At 37.2% G+C, this 20,322-nt stretch overlaps 1 protein-coding gene across 14 annotated transcripts in view; it reads right to left on the bottom strand.

Moving 5' to 3' along the window:
* The window catches only part of RAPGEF2 (Rap guanine nucleotide exchange factor 2), a 241,277-nt gene that overhangs the window by 166,814 nt on the left and 54,141 nt on the right, over positions 1 to 20,322 (bottom strand). For all 14 annotated transcript variants that reach the window (XM_072724949.1, XM_072724947.1, XM_072724937.1 and 11 more), the window contains one exon: positions 2,511 to 2,581. In XM_072724949.1, coding sequence (XP_072581050.1) covers positions 2,511 to 2,581 — 71 coding nt within the window. The remainder of the gene's footprint in view (positions 1 to 2,510; positions 2,582 to 20,322) is intronic.

The raw sequence follows: 20,322 nt of genomic DNA, 5'->3' as shown, positions 1-20,322 counted from the left end.
TATTCTGCTTTTTCAGATTTTTGGCCTCCACTCCTAATTATAGCATCCTCTACCCATATCGGTAATATCCTTCTTCTAAACTATGTGGGTTAAGAGAGCAAATATTAGAAATATAGTCAGGTGATCCCTGGGTGGCGCAGCGGTTTGGTGGCCTGCCTTTGGCCCAGGGCGCGATCCTGGAGACCCGGGATCGAGTCCCACATCGGGCTCCCAGTGCACGGAGCCTGCTTCTCTCTCTGCCCCTCTCTCTCTCTCTCTCTCAACTATCATAAATAAATAAATTTTTTAAAAAAAGAAATATAAAGTCATGTTGAAAAAATACATAGTTTTTAAGTGAAGATCTAAAAACCTATTCATTACACAAAATATGTGATCTTATGGCAACAAAGTCAACTAATTGCATGTCAATTACCACTCAGAATCACGTGATAGCATGCATATGGATGGGCCACAATAATGCACAAAGCCAAAGTTTTCAGATAAATGAAACCCTCTGCTATCCCTCATAGAGGACTAATGTTCTATATTACCCAATATCAAATAAACTAAAATCTTGATTAAGAGCTGCCTTCTCTTTTCTAAAATTGGAAAACTCTATTATGTGGAAGTCTTAACTGTTCTCTTTTAATCTCAGGGAGAGTATAAAATTCAAAAAAAAAATAAATTAAGATATATTTTTCCTAGAAATGGTAGCTATTATAAAAGCTTATCCAAGTTATTATGTTTATCTGCACCTCTTTTTTGTTATTAATCATGTTAGTATCCTGATCTTGTTCTAAAAAAGGACTTGTTAGTTTCAGCTGATATTTTCCATAAATATCAGAAACAAATGACTTTTCAATATAAGCAGATTAAGATAAACATCCCAAAGTTCCCTCCCTGTAAGCTCAAAACAACAAACAAAACTATATAGTCTCCAAAACAGACTTTCTAAGGTGTAAACAGACTAAACCACACTACTGAATTAATCAGTTATTTCTAACCAAAATTTCCCTTTGAAACCGTGGAAAGTTGATGGTTCTAAAGCTGGGTAATAGGTCTATGAGACTATGTCATACTATTTACTTTTGTAATTTTGCAAATTTCCATAACAAGTATTAAAATTTTCCTTCTTCTATTGCATAGAGTTCCTGTTACCTCAGTAATTTTATAATCACATGTACTACAGACATACATTATGTAATCAATATGTTAAATATTACTGAAATATTACCCATATAAAACTATATGTATATACTATATATATAAAACTACGTTTTATATGCACATGGGAATGTGCCATTTGTATTTGTTTATTAAATAATTCCATTTGCACTTGTAGATGAACTGCATTTATTAAATAGATGGTGCATAACTTTTTCTTAGGGTAGTTGCCACCGAAAAACATAAAATGGAAGTTATAGACACTTTAAAAATTATGCCTACTTTAATTTGAGCCATCTTCTAAGTTCCCAATGGTTTTGCCCTTTCCAATAAAACTTGAATTTTTAAGCACTTAACCTGCAATCTACTTTAATTTAAATGATTTTCATCAAAAATTAAATTTTAAAAGTACTCAATCCTCTTGACACTTTTTTCAATTAACAACTAAATATGAAATTGACATGCTCACCAATTAATTAGTGTTTAAAGAGTAAAGGGAAAATACATAGAAAATGTATTGCTTTAATAATTAAAAACTACTGGTATTAAAACTAGCTACAGTTGGAGGAAACAGAAGCTCATATGTCCTTGCTGACATTTGTATATAATCCATCTACCTAAGGTCCTTTGTTTTCTGTTCCAGTTAAGAAAAAAATCACTGGCTTACATGATTTTGCTCTTTTAATATAGCCAGATAATCATAATTAAGATTGCTGCATCACTGTACAATAGAACCGAGAAGATTTTTGTTTCCCAAAAAAGGGCAGTCACCTTAATGCCATAAATATATTCTATACAAAGACCTAAAACATACTGATAATGAACCCAATTATTCTTCGAATGGGTAAAAACATTCTGGTTTTGGGGACACCTGGGTGGCTCAGTGGTTGAGCATCTGCCTTCGGCTCAGGACGTGATCCTGGGGTCCTGGGATTAAGTCCCACATTGGGCTCTCTGAATGAACCCTGCTTCTCCCTCTGCCTGTGTCTCTGCCTCTCTCTGTGTCTCTCGTGAATAAATAAATAAAATCCTAAAAAAAAAAAAAATCTGGTTTCTTATGTATCTAAACATTGAAATGTAGATCTTTGTTTGCCAGGACAGCAAATAATGTTTCTTTTGGGGTATTCACCACATAGTGTTTATTCCTTTAGATGAGGGAGGGTAGGGAGTGGGATATGGAGGAGGAGAGAATATCAGTATGGCAGAAATGTCAAAATATTATAATATGGATATAAAACTTATAAGGCCAAGTACAGAGGCTAGATAGAGAATTTTCACAAGTTATCTTTAATCCTATTTCTTTAACCATAATAAATGATCATATAAAATCCCAGCATCCCATTATCAGTCATTGTAAAATGACTCACCTAAGCTGGTGCTCTCTCAAGTTTGATAAGGCTTCCATACCGTGTAAATAGGAATATACTATTTCCAGATCCTGTTTGAAAAGAAAAACAGAAATTATTAGATTCTCAGGAAAGACAGCTTCTAAAATAAGTCATTATATTTACAAAGTTAAAAACAGTGCTTTTCTTTTAATACAAGTTCTCTTAGACATCAAAAATAACATTATCAAGAGAAAAACTAAATCATACAAATGTCATTCATTCAGCCACCTTGGGGATATAGACAGAGCCTCAAAATATAAAATAAATTGGCTTAATTAAACTTATGAAAATAAATTCCTCTTGTTTTTTATCACTTACTTTCTGCCTTTTAAATAAAATCTCAAATGTAAAGTCTTAATTTATATGCCAATAATATGCTTAAATCAAATTTTTTCCCAGTCAACATAAAATTAATGCATGCTATTACATGACTACACTTAAAAATGAGCATGAATTTTTTCAATTCTTATCACAATGACATTTCTTATATATAGAAATATTTAAGTTTAAATATTTGCCTTAAAAAAAGAGACGTCTTACTTTTCTCAATCATTCTATAATACTTAGAAAAACGATTCAAAGTTATTCATGAAAGTTCAGAACAGGTAAAAGTTCAAAACCCCATTTATATTCATTTAAATGACAAGCTAACAAGTTATTAGTATTTCAAGACTAATCTAGGATTACGGTTTGTGGAATCAAGAATATGAAGGGGTATTTACTACTCCTCTCAAATTTTAGTTAAAATCTAAAACAGAAGTATTTTAAGAAACTTGAAAAATTATCATGTTTTTTAAAGATTTTGAGAGAGGGAGTGCATCCATGCGGGTGGGGGAGAGGGGGAGGGAATCTGAAGTGGCCTCCCAAGAGGAGCCCCGTGTGGGCTCAATCCCAGCACTATGAGACCATTACCTGAGCCAACACCAAGAGTCAGAGACTTAACCGACTGAACGCCACTCAGGTGCCCCCTATCCTTTATGTTTTAAAATAAGAGTTTTATTGAGATACAAGTCACATAAAATCTTTTTTTTTTTTTTTCCAGGAGTTCACAGCAGCACTGGACCATGGCACAGACCCCAGCCAAGGCCATGTGTGTGACCCTCCTCGCCCTCTGGACTCTGACACCCACTGCACCTTACCCCAGAGGAAGAGCAACAGGAAGAGGGTGAGGGCGGGCAGGGTGAGGACCCCCCAGAGAGCAGAGGTGGGGGCTGGGGTGTCTGCTGCCCGCTCTGACAGGGTGGCTGGGTGAGCTAGAACTCAAAATTTCTCTGGGGGGGAGGGGGAAGCGTGAGCAGGGAGGGGGGGGTGGGCTGAGGGAGAGGGAGAGGGAGAATCTTACACGGGCTCCAAGCCAGTAGCTCCATCTCACAACCCTGAGATCTTGACCTGAGTTGAAATCAAGAGCCAGAAGCTTAACTGACTGAGCCACACAAGTGCCACAAAATTTACTATTTTAAAGTGAATAATTTGGTGGTTCATTTTTGTATGATCCTCATCACTACTTCAGAACTTTTCAACGCCCCAAAAGGCAACTCCATATCCATGAGCAGTCATTTTCCATAACCCCCACTCCCAACTCCTGGCAACCACTAATCTACTTTGTTTCCATGGACTTGCCTATTATGAACATTTTGTGTAAAAGGAATCTAACAATGGAATTTACACCTTCTCTGTCTGCCTTCTTTCACTTAGCACAATATTTTCAAGGTTCATCTACGCTGTAAACATGTATCTCTACTCTCCACTATATTGCCAAGTAAGATTTCATTGTGGAGGTACAGTTAAAAATAGCAAATTTTTGTTTAAACACCTGTTTTCAGTTCTCATGGGTATATGCTTACAAATGGAATTGCTGGCTCCTATGGTAACTCTATCTTTAAGGAACTGTCAAATTTCTGAAGTGGCTGTACCGTTTATAATCCTATCAACAATGTATGAGGAATGCAATTTCTCCACATACCTCCTTGTTATATGTTGTCCACAACACTTGTTATTGTCTTTTTAATTTTCACCATTCTAGTTGGGTTTGGAGTGGTATCTAGTTGTGGTGTTGATTTGCATTTCCCTAAAGACTAAGGATGCTAAGCACTGTTCATGTGCTTACTGGCTGGCCATTTATATAACTTCATTGGAAAAAATATTCAATATCTTTGTTCATTTTTTAACTGGATTGTCTTTTTATTATTAAATTTTAAGAATTCTTTATATATCCTGGATAGATGGCTTTTATCAGATATATAATTTGCAAATATTTCCCCACATTCTACAGGCTTTGTAATTTGTCACTGTCTTGGATGATGCCTTTAGAAGCACAAAATTAATGAATTTTGATGAAGTCCAATTTACCCATTTTTTTCTTTGTTGTGTGTGCTTTTAGAGTTATATGTAAGAAACTATTAATCCAAGGTCACAAAGATTTACTAATATATTTTCTTCTAAGAGTTCTACAGCTGTAGTTCTTACATTTAAGTCTATGATCCATTTTTGAGTTATTTTTTGTATAGTGAGGGAAGGATCCAACTTTGTTCTTTTGCATGTGGACATCCACCTGTCCCCGTTATCCTTTGTTGAAAAGACTATTCTTTCCCCCACTGAATTGTATTGGTACTCTTGCTGAAAAGCAACTAACCACAAAAGTGTTTCTTTCTGGACTCTCAGTTTTATTCCACTGGTCTATATGTCTATCCCTACGCCAGTACCACACTGTCTTGTTTATGTACCTCTGTGGTAAGTTTTAAAAACAGGAAGTATCAGTGTCCCAATCCTATTCTACTTTTTCCAAGATTGTTTTGGCTCTTTTGAGTGCCTTGCAGTTCCATATGAATCTTAGAATCATTTGTCAATACAAAAAAAAAATTTTTTTAAGCCAGCTGAAATTTTAATAAGGATTGCATGGAGTCTGAAGATCAATTCAGGTAATACTGCCATCTTGACAACATGTAGCCTCCCAATCCATGCAGGGGATGTTTTGTCATTTACTTAGGGGTCTTCCCTAATTTCTTTCAACAATGTTTTTATACCTTTCAGTATACAGGGCTTGTACTACTCTGGTTCAATTTAATCTTCTCTTTCAACTAAGAAAAAAAAAACTCTGGAGCCTTAGGAATACCTTTCTGAACAATTCAAACTATATGTGCAATTTATATTAAGGGCACAGATAAGGGACAGTGATACAACTAGACAGAAAATTCAAAACATTCTTAAGAGGATACTGTGGAGGTTTTCAGCCTAAAATATTATAGTGTAGTCCTTAAAACAATATTGTGATGGGGTAAGGCAGAAAAAAATCTTACTTGTAACTTTGTTTTTAAAATTTATCAATATTAGAAATTTAAAGTGCCGTCCTCTGATGATCAACTTTCAAATAAACCAATGGTCTTTAACTTTATTCATCTATGGTCCTTGTGGCTTCCCACAAGTATTTTTTAAAGTTATTTAAAGACTGTAACCTAAAACTAGACTCTATAAATTCAATATGAATAAGAAAGCTGTAAAAAAAAAAAAAAAAAAAAAAAAAACCTTTCCTACCATCTAGTTAACAAAGTTTGCATTCCTAAAGCTAATAAATTCCTTCCTTAGAAGCAATCAGACTCCAATCATAATATTCTATTTGCATGTAGGGAAAACCAATAAAAATATCCTAATTAATGAGTTTTCCTTAATAGCTATAATAAAAGGTCTTTCTGAACAATCCTAGAGTTCACATTCTATTTTAGATATAAATATGTGTGCTACTTACAGTCATCAAATAGTACGAAACACAGCCCCCCCCCCATTTTCAAAGAACTTATATTCAGAAACTAATACTGAAGTCTTACATATTTTTTTTAAGATTTTATTTATTTATTCATGAGAGACCCACAGAGACAGAGGCAGAGACACAGGCAGAGGGAGAAGCAGGCTCCATTCAGGGAGCCCAACGTGGGACTCCAGGATCTTGCCCTGGGCCACAGGCAGACACTTTAATCGCTGAGCCCTGTCTTACATATATTTTTAACTGAACTTTCAACCTTGGGTTTATAACCTGTTCATGGCCTAAAACACCTCTAATCTAAGCAAACAGATAAGACTATTGACATTCATTTAATACTCATCAAGCAGATAAATTTACAATGACAAAAAAGATATACTGGGGAAGCAGTAGAAAGAAATTTTTTTTAAGCTGAGGAGGAAGAAGTCTAAAAGAAACACGATAGAAGAATTTGGAAGCTTAGAAATAGAATGGAGGGGAAAAAGCACCCTTAAACCTTAAAAGACAGTAAGTCTTAAGTGACTGTCTTTTTCAAACAAACCAAGCAAAAATCAAAGTAAAAGAGCTTATCCCTTAATGAAATGGCACTTTATTAATTTGTTGCTCTTTAACACTATAGAGTTCATAATTGTGGAGGAGTCACCTTCCTGAAAAAGTTATGTCATACCCATTGCGTGCATCAGTACTGATGTTAACAACTCTGAGTATGAATGTCTGGCCTATACAATTATATAAAATATATTTAAGAATAACTATCACATTATTTATATTAGGACAGTATGTATAATCATAACTTGCAGATTAAATAAAATTGCTTATGACTTTAAAAAAATGCAGAGAACAATGGTGCATTCTCACCTATTAAGTCACTGACATAAATAAATGGGTCAGGGAGCTGTTATGAAGCCTGCATTATAAAACTCTTGAGTGTGAAGGAAAATGACTGCATTACATCACCACTGCATGACCAAATCTGTATGTATGCCACTGCATAAATAAAACATCTGCACCTCACATGATCATGATGCTTTCTGGGGAATAAGCTTGAACATGTGTCACCTGAGCGATGCACAATCAGAATCCTATGCAACTGTTTTGTGTACTTCAGATACCTAACTAGACTATAAACGTCTTGAATTCAACTCTTGGAATGAATTCAACTATTATGTCCAGAGTTTCTTCTATCACACTTAGAATAAGTCATCTCAAAAGAAACGTATTTTAAATGGTTTATGTCACAAGGAGTTTACAGACTCAAGGAGCAGTCATCATTATTCTAAATGAATCTGTTGAACAGAAGGTAATATTACCTAGTTGGAATTAGATGACTTTACGGATACATTCTCTCTAAGCTTGAGATCTCTTAATTGTAACTAACAGAAGGAATGGTAAGAAATGATGTCTAGATGGCAGGCAACAAATAAGTCTGTGTACTGTTTCACTGTGCAATACGAACACAACCATCACAGCTTCAGGTAGGGAGGAAAAGCAGAAAAGCTTTGGAAAAGGCATCAGAAGTCTCTCCTCCCAACTCTGAGGAATGAAGGAATATTGACTAGAGATGAGCAAAAGAAAAGCAAACTCAAGGAATAAGAACTCTGGCTAAGCTTTCCTTCAATAAAGAGTCCAGTGGCCAAATATTAGGTTTAGCGATGATCAGGGATTTCAAGTAAAGTAAATAACACTGAAAAGCAAAAAGGAAGACAAGCTTTCTTATCCTTTCCTAGTAGCAAATATTCCTAGCAATATTTTGAAATAGGCAAATATGGCCTTTTCAATCTTCCTACGCATTTTTTTCTACCCTCTCCCTAGGTATCCAGCGATCTTGCATTACCCCAAACCTCATTCTGAGGCATCAGTGCCCTGATCTAAAAATTAAAGGTCTAAAAATCAAAATTAAATCTGAACACAAATGCAGCAGTGAGTTATCAGTGGGGGGTCCCTGAATTCTCCCTGGGGGCCCTTGAATCTTCCATGGAGAACTGTCTGCCTCCATCTGCATTTGCACAGTCCAAACAAACCCGTAAATGTATGAGATATCAGACAGCACAACTAAGAAAAATGAAAAATATCAGCAGAGGAAGGGAAGAGATATTGGGGGAGGTGGAGCATGAGAGGCCAGGTGAAGCAACCCCACTCCGCCCAGGAACCCTTAGAGGTCACCCCTAACTGCTCAGCCTTCACTCTTCACTGGTAAGTTTTAACCCTCACTTTCCCTTAATAGTTGGTCTTTATTAAAATAATCTATAAACTGGCATGGAATTGCCTTTACCCAGCAAAGATACAAAAAGGCAAAAGAGTGAGGTCTTGAGGAACATTAGCTCCCCAAACCAACCTGAAATCTGCAAACCTCAGTGAAAACCAGATATGCTTGCTGCATCACAGAGCAAGATAAACAAGGAAATGTATGGCCTTCAGGGAGTTATATTCTTGGATTACAAATTTCTTTTTTCTATACAAACAAGACATTCACAGACTGAAGTTACATTTCAACAAACCTGACTGCAGAAAAACAAATGCTGGAGCATTAAATCACCTGAAGTATTCCAACTGACACTTCTGTCAAGAAACTATGATATGCAAACTAAGAATTCCCCAACTGCACCTCCCAAGACAAAATTCACGTGACTATTGCTATTTTAAAGGACCTTAAAAAATGTAAGCTATTTTTCCCCAAAATTTTTCTAGTCTTGAATACAAACAGGAACATACTCCTCTAACCAGGAAGCAGTATTTTTGGAAACAATAAGCCTTTCCTTCTACCCTAGGAAGGACATCCTTTTTTCAAAAATAGATGCTATTTGAAAGCAGATTAAGCTACTGTAAAAGCACTATAGCCCAGTAGGCAAGAATATTGACAGGCTGATTGGAATGCAGCTTTCCTTAAAAAGAAAAACAAGCAAACTTGCCCCAGACATAAACCACATATCAAAACCCAAAACTATTCTCTAATTGTTCACAACCTAACCATCTTGCTCAGAGTCTATAAACACAAAACAGCTCTAACAGGAAAGAAGTCAGAGGGAAAGTTTTCTACATCTTGGGCTCTTTCTCTAATTTCTCCTTAGAGACTCATTCAGAATATAACCGACCTCATAGCAAAGTTATAATGCATTTAAAACTAGCTTTTAATTTGGAGCATCGGGGATCCGCCAACAACTTACAATATATTTTAAAACAATCTTTGGAGATCTGAGAAAAGAAGACTATTCCTCTATGTCTTTTCCCACAATTAGTGTTATGTGCTCCTTCCTCCTTTCCTCTAGAGACTCTTTGTAAACAATGAGGCAAGGGGAGTTAGTATTTTGCACTGCACTATGAGAAAAAAAAGTATGCATTTTTTTCCTTTAAAGTGAGTTTTATACATGTTTTATATTTGAAGCTCAGTATTTTTTTTAAGATTTGATTTTTAAGTAATCTCTACACCCAATGTGGGGCTCAAACTCACAACCCTGAGATGAAGAGTCACAAGCTGCACGGACTGAGCCAGCCGGATGCCCCATGAAGCTATGTATTTAAAACTATAATCAGGTGATCAAAGAGTAGAACCTTCCACGTATAAGATAATTTTTTTTTAAAAAGGAAAGTTATTCCTTTATAAAGACTTTATCTCAATCCTCAAAGAAACTAAGGCCAAGATTATGCTACAATTAGCAGGCCTACGGAGACTCAAGGGGTAAATACCTACAAATTTAAACATAAAGAGAAAGGAGTACCTTGCTTAAATGACATCAGTCTCATGACCAGGAACTGTACTGAAGCCAATTTATTCTCCCTTGCAAAGACAGAAAGGTAATTTATCCTTGTAGGCCAAAGATCACTAGCAAGGAATTAGAGAGCTATGTCTTGAACATCATTAATAAGGAGGTTAAAAGATAGAATATTCAACGCTCAAACTCATGTGTACAGCCCAATGGGGGAGAGGGCAGAAAGGTAGGAAGCCTATAAGTTTCGCTGTGCTTGTTGACATGGTGACAAAAGTTCTATTTGGAAGATTCTCCATTTTTGTACACTAAAACATATAAAACAATTATCCCAGGAAGAATAATGGAAAGAATATACATTTTGGTGTCAAATGGAGCAGAGTTCACATCCTCATCCCCATTACTGCCAAGATGTGTGACTCTGGGTGTTTTATAGACTATATTTACAAAATAAAGGAAATAGTATCTAACTTGGCTAGGCTGTGTGGCTAAAATGATATATAATTTCAAAACAACACGACCCATATAGATCCTTGGAAAAGATCTACTACTATAAAATAGCAGCTGATTTTATTACCTAGGAGACTGAATACAAGCACATAGTAATGCTAAGAATATAAAAGTATTCCTGAAATACGTATACATCAGAATTTTTACATATTAATGCATCCTTTTCATATGTATCTCTATCCAAAAAAATAAAAGTAAAGTCAAATGAATTATTTATAAAACTTTAAAGGGTCCTGTAAATTGTCTGCCTTATAAATCCCAGCTTTTATATCAGGTTTGTTGAGCAGAAGATGCCTATTACTTCCAGGGCACCTTGAAACAGTGTGCAATGTTTTAAGCCTGTCACATTCAAACCTCCTGCTTCCAAAGTCCCCTGGGAGGGCTTCTGAATAAAGCCCAGACACCAACAATCTGTTGCGTTCTTTCCACACAAATGACCCACATTTTTGGGGTCTGGTCTAACAAAGTCCCTATCACCTTAGTGGAAAGCAAGCCCCCCAGATCTCACTTTGCACAGGCCGTCCAGGCTTCCCTTCTGAGCCACTGCAGGTCCTACCGCCTGTGCCACTCACACGTGGCCCGGCCCACATGTTCTGTGTGGCTGCTTTACTTTCAAGGGTTTACATTTTATCCCCCAACTGGAGAATAAGCACCTTGAATAAAGTCACTCTGATTCTTTTACATTTTTTTTCTAATCTATATCTAGCAGAAGACTGTGGATGCATTAGATGCAAAGAAAGGAAAGGGCAACCTTCCCGCTGGGGCAGAGCAGGGGGAGGGGGGGGCGCGTGCAAGACTTTAAAGTCAATACTCCTAAACAAAAATAAAAAATAAATAAAAGCAAATACTCCTGAGAATGAGAGTGAAAGAAGAAAAGGGAGAAAACATGTTTCAATCTTGGAGTCCAGAGCGGTGGGAAACAACTACCTGTACAGTCCGAGGATTCTGTAAAGGGCCACAAGGTGGCAGACCGGGCCAGCGGTCCTCTTCCGTGGTTAGCAATCTCAGTCCCCGACCCCAAGTACGTTTCCATTATGCATATACTTAAGGGATTTGAGTGTTTAAGGCATTCCTTAAGATCGCCAGAGAAAATACACAAGTCCTGTTCATCCCTCCCAGGGAACCACCACCCCATGGTGGTGAAGCAACAGCATTTAAAACAAAAATGTCAAATCACAACACTGCTGAGGTGCTCTGCGCCAGCCAAGTCCTTCACAACTCAGGGTTATGCCATCACACACTTCAGGGAAGTGTAAGAAAAAAGTCCATGGTGGACTGTTGTGATTTTAAGTAAAATTCTTAAACATGTTCTTAAACAGCAATTTCAACTTTAAATCATACGATGACTGTTTTTGAGCTTACTAATTTATACCTGAAAGGAAAAAATCACCCAGAATTGTAATTTCATTCAAATTCATTTGCCAAAACTTAGAAAAATGATATTACTGGTCATCTTTGACACAGCCTGGATATATGTCTTCAACTTCAGGTTTTTCAGCATTGTATCTTTACAAGACACATGCATAAGGAATTCTGGAATAAGAGGTACAAAGTCAAGCTATTCTGTTGGTCTAAAATTTCCTTGGGTGTTTTCCACTGAAGAAGGCATCACTTATATCTTTAAAAAAAAAAAAAAAAAGAGGGAGTTTTTGAAGAGTTGCTAAATTTATATAAAAGTAGTTATAAAGTCACTACCTCCTACATTAACCATGACAATTACGACACAGACATCTAGGTTCAACAAAACACACCCTTGTCCCAAGCCTCCTCTACTTCAGGTTGGTGTCAGTGGGCAATTGTTTCTGGAGAGTGAGCTGAAGAAGGTAGACAATACTTCATAAATTCTAAAAGAGAGATGAAGTGTCTCATCCTATCCTCATTCTTAAAGAGTTTGTATCTTATTGAAGAAAATGCATGAAGTAAAAGAACAAGCAACAACAAAATCACAAGGCAATTTTTATGATTACTAAATAATCAGTGTTACGTCAAACACTTAGAATACATACTGCACCCAATTCGTTGTCATTTCCTAAAAGAAAATCCAAATCAAAGCAATTAAATTCCATTTGTGAATATTAAAATTTCTCATTAGAAAAATCAACAATTTAGTTGTAACTAAAAATTCATCTTGTGCACAAATGAGAAAAATATCAAGCGTCTAAATCAGTCCACAATTCCTGTTTTCAAGAGTCAGTGTAAGTATTTCCCTTTCAGAACAATGCATTACCACCAAGTTGACAGCTTCCCAGAATTCACATCTCTTAGGGCAGCAAAACAAAAATATCTTCATATTAAAGTAACTATCTTACTTTAATTTCTTCAGAGTAAAAAACCTTGTAGTCAAATTTTAATTTCACATGTACAGATTAACACATTAGAAAATTATTTGCAGTAAATTTAACGCTAGCCTGGTTTTTGCCCTCCATGAGTAAGCTAGCAGCGGTGAATGACTACATTTTAAGTTAACATTTAAACATCTGATTAAGAGCAACAACCAAAAGGTCAATCAGCTGTACACAAGCGTATGCACTCACACACACTCACACACACACACACACACCACCATCCAATAAAATGATTCCTGGACTATCATTCATTTCAGTTAAAACAAAATCAACCGAATGTACTCCCTCCCCCGCAACTCTCCTCTAACAACACAGTTAAATCCTACAGCTTGGGGTTCAACTCATTTTCCACAGACAGTCTGGCTCTGGTAAACCCTGTAGAAACCCTGTTCAGCCAGGGAGGACCAAGGTAGAGGACAGCTGACGTATACCACTCCACTGAACACAATCTCTATAGCAAGGGGCCTTAGAGTTTAGAGTCTACAAGATCACCCTCAGGATACCTCAAGTTTCAAATACCAACTTAACTCCAGATGCTCAACTAATGGTACTTATTTTGAATCACTGACTGTACAAATGGCAATATTCCTACAGCGGTAGAGTTTAGGCAGCCCCAACATCATAAAAGCAAAGCAGAATAGGTCACTGAGGACACAGGCTCTTTATTGCCTCTTAGCAGAAAGGAAGAGCTTCCGAATGGAAGCAGATTTAAATATAGAAAACTTCACTGCTGTCATTTTTCTAGGACAAAAGACAAAAATAATTTGACATCTGTTTTTCCCATCTTGAATGTTTTACTGAGGAGTCAACCACCAATATTATACTTTTTCTCAAACTTTTCTATTTCTCAAGAGAACAGGAGAAGCAAATGAGAATATTCTACACATGTAATTAAAGCCTTCCAACTATGTTAGTCAGAAATTACCTAATGCTAAAAAAAAAAAAAAAAAAAAATGTAGGTACTGCTCAAAATTCAGATCGGTCCATAAAAGGGAAGGTGGCGGGAAGGGAGAAGTTTGACCATCTAACCAGATAAACACTTGATGGTGGCGTGGGGACAGCAGTTACAGATAAAAAAGTGTATGATTCAATTATAGGAAAGAATTAGAGACATATAAATATCTATATTACATACTACACACATATACATAAAATTCGAATCCAGTGATCCACTAGAAGGGATAGCAGGTCATACTTTCTGAGGTATCCCACCTGTCAATCATATTTTGAACTCTTTTTTGAAGCTAAAAATCTAACATCTTTTTACTTATCCTACTATAGTTGTTTTACCTCACCCAACTGTACAGGATATACCATGCATACACAAAAGCTTAAATCTGTGCATGTGCATATTTGATTTATACAATGGACTCCATGGCATTCATAAATAAATTTGACCTTCATAACAGCAATACTCTGACATCAACATACACACACACACATACACACCCCTGAAGCCACTAGAGCATCGTTACCAAGATTCTCCAGAAATCAGAAGGATGCAAAGAGCTCTCTGTGGCAACAGTGACCATCCTGTGAAGTCAATGACTGCAGAGAAGCCATCACAACCAGAAAAGATAAGAAGGAAAGGTGGGAAGATGGCTCCCGCTCCACATTTCCTAAAATATATGTTCACAACTTAAATGGCGTGCCACTTCAGGGCCAGCGTTACAAAAGGTAGATGGGTTTCTACGTTGGCCACTGCATCCTAGAATTAGAGGATCCATATAAGAAGAAGGAAAAGGAAGCTGCACAATTTCCCCTACCTGGTAAAAGACAAATTTCAAAGAACAGTGAGAGGGTTCCAAATGTAGGTCCACAGGAAAATTTTTCCAAGTGGCAAGGTGAGAAAACAAGGATAACGTGGTGAGATTCTTGATGAGCTAAGGTATTCAACTGAAAGAGCTCTCCTCTACGTTAGGATCATAACCACATTTTTTTTTTTTTGAATGACAGGGAGTTCAATGCTCTTAATTCAATGAAATCCAAAAACCTGGGACACCCACTTAGGCAATCATACTAATGAGGAAGGGGGATGAATACAAATTTCATAAATTATCAACCTCTTACTCCAGCTCTTATTCTCCAAACTTAACAGAGAAAAGCATCACAGTATTTTGAACCTCCCCAAAAGAGATTTTTCAATTAATTTTAATTAATGAAAGCTCTAACATTAGAAGCTTCTGATGGAATTCTGGGTCTTAGAACAGAATGAAAATTTGGCAGAAAACATGGTAAGATATTTTGGACAGGCTAGGTGTTCTGAGGGAGTCCTGCCAGGAAACTCTTTTCTATACCCTCTGTACACCAGGCCACTGTGCTAACAGTATGAGTCATTTGAACCATACTGCCCAAGTTCAAAACCTGACTCTGACATTTAGTAGCTCAGCATCCTTGAACAAGTCAAGTCACTCAACTTCTCTGTAGCTGTTTATTGGGGTCAGGTCTGATCCTGGGGTCCTGGGATTGAACCTGTAAAATGGGAATTATAGCAGTATCTAAGGTAAGCTTCAAAAAGTGTTTAGAACTGTTCTTTGGCATATGGTAGACACTTTTTTCTTGAGCACCAGCTACTATTACTAATACTCAGTGTTTAATGCTAATTATGGAAATCTGAGGCACAGGGGTGCTGCAATGGAGGAGACATCAGTAATTCTTCAAAATTTGTCAGGCTACAGAGACCTCCTGGCAACACACTGAAAATAGCACTTCAGTGTCTTGTTTTTGTCATCTTACTTAGCTAATTTCTGGATTTAAAGTAAAATACAAAAAAAAAAGTAAAATACAATGCTGCAACACTCTAACAGGAGAAGTACAGAAGTAAAGAATGGCTGGACTTGAAAAGTAATAAAGAACCTTGAATATACCTCGTGTTCTTTGTAATACAAATGAAGACTTCTACTAAGCCCAAATTTCAACTCAGGGTGGGGGAAGGGGACCCAAAATCTGCTCAGACATCATCCCTTCCCTTCATTCACAGTTCCCAGGTACTCCACTGTCAATTCGGAATACATGCTCTGAACAAGCACTGTGCTAGATAGATGTCTTGGAGGACGAGACTGGAATAATACAACTCTAGTCTTCAAAGCAGCTTACTTAGTCTGTTAAGATAGATGGAACATCCTCACAACTAGCTATAAGGCAAGACAGAAATTTCATTGTAAGTCAGTCACGAGTGTTAGAAGACATGTTTTCTTGCTCCCAATTTTTTTTTTAAGATTTTATTTATTTATGTGAGTGAGAGAGAGAGTGTGTGTGTGAGAGAGAGAGAGAGAGCATGAGAGTGGAGGGAGAGGGAGAAGCAGGGCTCAATCCCAGGACCCTGGGATCATGATCTGAGCCCAAGGCAGATGCTCAACGAACTGAGCCACCCAGGAGCCCCGACAGAGCACTTCTTAATTACTCATATCTTCTAAATTACAGGCCTCAAAATTCATAGTCATTAGTCTATCACAGCAATTTCTGAATTACTCCCACCCAAATTCAACAAAAGCTTTCTGTCACTTTACCATTGCCACGCGCCTATATCAGAACTTCTAAGTCATATCACCTATCTTCTTCTCCCATAGGCTCTGATCCTCAAAACATGTATTAAGAGAATTAATTATACCAGAAATCTAGTATCTAGAACCTCACTCTTTCACATGACAAATCATTATTGAGTACCTACTATACATAAGGAAATGTGAGAGGATCCGATAGTCAGCATCAAGTCCTTTTACCATTAGAGGAGTGTCACTTCCAAAGTGTACGTTTACTGAGTTATTTCAATTCATTACAGCTCAATAATAAAATATTCAGCAGTGCCTTAAAAGTACAAATAAATTTACATGCCTCTGCGGATAAAACCCAACTTAGTAGAACCACCAGCTATGCTGAACAAGTATCAGGCCCAGCCTTCCACTACTCTGCACCCAGTCTGCCATCAAAGCCAAGTGCCAACTGTGATGAACTGAGGAGAAAAAAAGAAAAAGGGAAGACAAAGGACATAAAGGCTTCCTCCCTAGTCACAGGTCACTCACCATTATTCACAGTCATGGTCTAGCTATTGAATGTACACACAAGCGTTGTGTGCTTTACGAATATCTGTAAATACAGTCTTCTCAATTTTATCATTAGTAGTAACTCTGGGAGATTTGGCTTTTGAAAACATCCAACATTTGCCCAGAACTAAGCCTAGTGAGCAAGTTGGGTTTTTTTAAGCTCACACAGACTCAAAAATAACATGCAATTATATGAAGTAAAGAAGTAACTTCCTTGTAGGATTCACTAAACAACTCTGATAATAACACCAGGTTACAGTCAAGATGTTTTAAACAATAGCAACAAGGCTTTTATATTAACCATAGTATTACTTGGGAATGTAACAAATTCTAAAGATACTACTTTTTTAGATATATAAGCCCTGCCTTATCTTAAATTCTACTTCCTTATAGCTGATTCTCATCTTTGGTAGAAAAAAGTACACCAAAATCAAATAACAGGTAATTATGGAACTAAATCTACTCTATTATATTACTCATACCTATTTGGCATTTAAAAACCTGCCTAACTCTGAAATATGTAGCAGATAACTAACTTCTTATCAACACAGTTTGATCAACACAGTTTGATCAACACAGTTTGATCCATAAAAGTATTTTAAAAAAATTAATTATTAGATGCCACTGAAATGATCCAAATGTAAACCTGTCCAAACCATTGCTTCATCCTGCCAGTGAGAAATCTACCAAACACACAGGTATTGCCCAGGAGGCCAGCTACCTTATGAGTAGAAGATTCAGTGCAAAAATGTGAAATGCAAAAAGTCTGGAAGACCAGTAAATCCCTCCTCACAACCCCACTACTACTACCACCCAAAACAATCATGCTGATCCTGCCTTTAGTATTAGTATCCTGAGCAAAAATTAAACTTTTACAAATTAAAACAAGAGGAAAAAAGACCATTCCTGGGGTTTCCTTTTTCCTTTATCATCTTTTGGGGTCTTTTCTGAAATTGGTAAGTCATTCAAGCATAAATAACAGAACACACCCAGATTTCTAAACTATTAACATTGTGTTGTCTGTAACATTTTCCATTCTTTCTTAGCAATGAACAAGCTTCCTACCTCAGAAAATCTTCCCTTGACCCTTCCTAAATTCTCTATAGCAACAGCTCTATTTTTTAGCTATGATTGTGGAATGAGAGATGTACCCTTTTTGTCCATTTTCTCAACTCTCCGGTTATTATATAACCTTCTAGAACCTGATCTTTGCCCTTAAATTGACTGAAAGTCCTTTCTCCAAGATCACCAATAATCTACTTAAAACAAATTAATTTTCTCTTTTCCCCAAATTAATTTTCTCTTTTCCCCAAAGCCGAGCACTCTTGTAGGTGCTAAGGATACACGAGTCTACAAAACAGACAAAATTTCTCTGTCCTTGTGGATATTACAGTCTATTGGGACAGAAGAAATTGAATAAGTATAAAAACTGTTGATAGTGATGAGCAATAAAAAGAAAAAATAATGAAGGGAAGGAGAGAATGAAATGTCATGAAAGGTGACCAGTGCTGACTACTCCCTCCCCGCTAGGTCTTCACTTCCCCTCAAAGTGCTCTGTAGGCTGCACCGAGTCTCTCCAAGGTGAGTATCCCAAGGCTGGTCTTTGACCTCACCCTTCCTTATAAGATCCTTTCACTTAGAAATCACATCTGGGGGGATCCCTGGGTGGCGCAGCGGTTTGGCGCCTGCCTTTGGCCCAGGGCGCGATCCTGGAGACCCGGGATCGAGTCCCACGTCGGGCTCCCGGTGCATGGAGCCTGCTTCTCCCTCTGCCTGTGTCTCTGCCTCTTTCTCTCTCTCTGTGACTATCATAAATAAATAAAGATTAAAAAAAAATGTTTAAAAAAAAAAAGAAATCACATCTGCTCTCAGCCTACCTTTACAAATGATTCCCAGACCCCAACTTTCCTTACAAATGACCACAATCATCCAGCTGACTAGTTACTATTCCAAGTTGCTGGAGCATTGCTTAAAAGGGTAACTAACTAAAATCCACACAAAATTTCCTCTACCCAAACCTTTTGATTTCTCTCCTTCTGCCACTGGTACAAGTGCCCCGGCTGCTCTGGGGAGAACCCTAGGAATTATCTTCAACCTATAGCTGCGACTTATAGCAGCTCGCTTCTCCTTTTCCACACATTTAGTTTTTTTCAAATCCAGTTAAGTCTTTTGTCATACTTTTTTTTTCATTCTATTTTTTTAATCTCACGGACAGTTTTAGAGACATCACCCCGTTATCATGCATAAGGGACTCCGAACAATTATTTAGGCCACCCCTTCCCCTAGCGGAAAAACTTCCACTGATCACCAAGTTTCAATAGCATCACACATACATTCACAGAACTCTCTACATCCTGCACTCGAGGCCTAGCTCAGACTTTTCCCACTCTTCCTCTCCTCCATTCTCTGCTTGGGGTGGCTTTTCTGCTGACCACCACGCTGTGCAAGATACATGCCTCCTCCTGCCTTGTACATATCCAGGCCCAATCCATCCTCATGGGCATCTCAGCTCAGGTCCTCTCAGATGCCTTTTCAGACCATTCTACCATGCTCTTCCTTCCTCTAATATCCTAAACATTTCATAAGTATCATTCATAAGTAACTCACCATATGTTTCTTCATACCATTGGTATTTTTTAATATATATATAAAAAGAAATATCCGCGGAAACAAGTCAATATGGGCAATACTTAATAAAGACCATATGCTCCCGGTGAGAAACATATCCATGTCCCTGTACCTCTTTTTCCCCATAATCCCTAGGAAGTGTCTAGAATTGCTAAAATCTAGAATCTGATTGGCAGAGTGCTCCACAGCTAGTAGCTACACTAACTTCTGTAGTTTGACTAGTCCTGAGACTGAGAAATTAACAAAGTGATCACACTAAAATGCCAATGCAGAAGGTAAGTGAGAATGTGTGTCTGGTCACTATTATCTGCAAATAAACACATCTTTTTCCTAGAAGCATTTACCCCTCTCATCCAGCAACCCTCCACCTCCACCAAACCCCACTGCCCGAGCTTCTGAAAGGGTTGTTTGGTTTTAAGTTATGCCTCTGCTCTTTTCACTTTTTTGTTTTTTTTAATTTAAGTAATCTCATCACCCAATGTGGAGCTTAAACTAACAACCCTGAGAACCTCCAACTGAGCCAGCCAGGCACCCCTTTCCTTATATCTTTAAAGCACTAATCTGCATTTGGCCAGTTCCTACTTCCTAAATTTTTATTTCTCTTTCTTCCATTCTTTTGTATTTTTTCTTTTATCCTATTTTTTTTTCAAATCTCACACAATATCCATTGCTTAGACATGTTCAATGTCTGACATGCTAAAATAAAAATACCTGTGCTTCTATACTCAATCTGACATGAATTCTTCACTTATGATAACCTGAGTTTGAAAACTATTAGGCAAAGAAAGGATAAATTTAATTCTATTC

Source organism: Vulpes vulpes, chromosome 10 (assembly GCF_048418805.1).
Source record: "Vulpes vulpes isolate BD-2025 chromosome 10, VulVul3, whole genome shotgun sequence".
Lineage (NCBI taxonomy): Eukaryota > Metazoa > Chordata > Mammalia > Carnivora > Canidae > Vulpes > Vulpes vulpes.
Note: the sequence above shows the minus strand (reverse complement) of the source record. Positions and strands in the feature narration are given on the sequence as shown.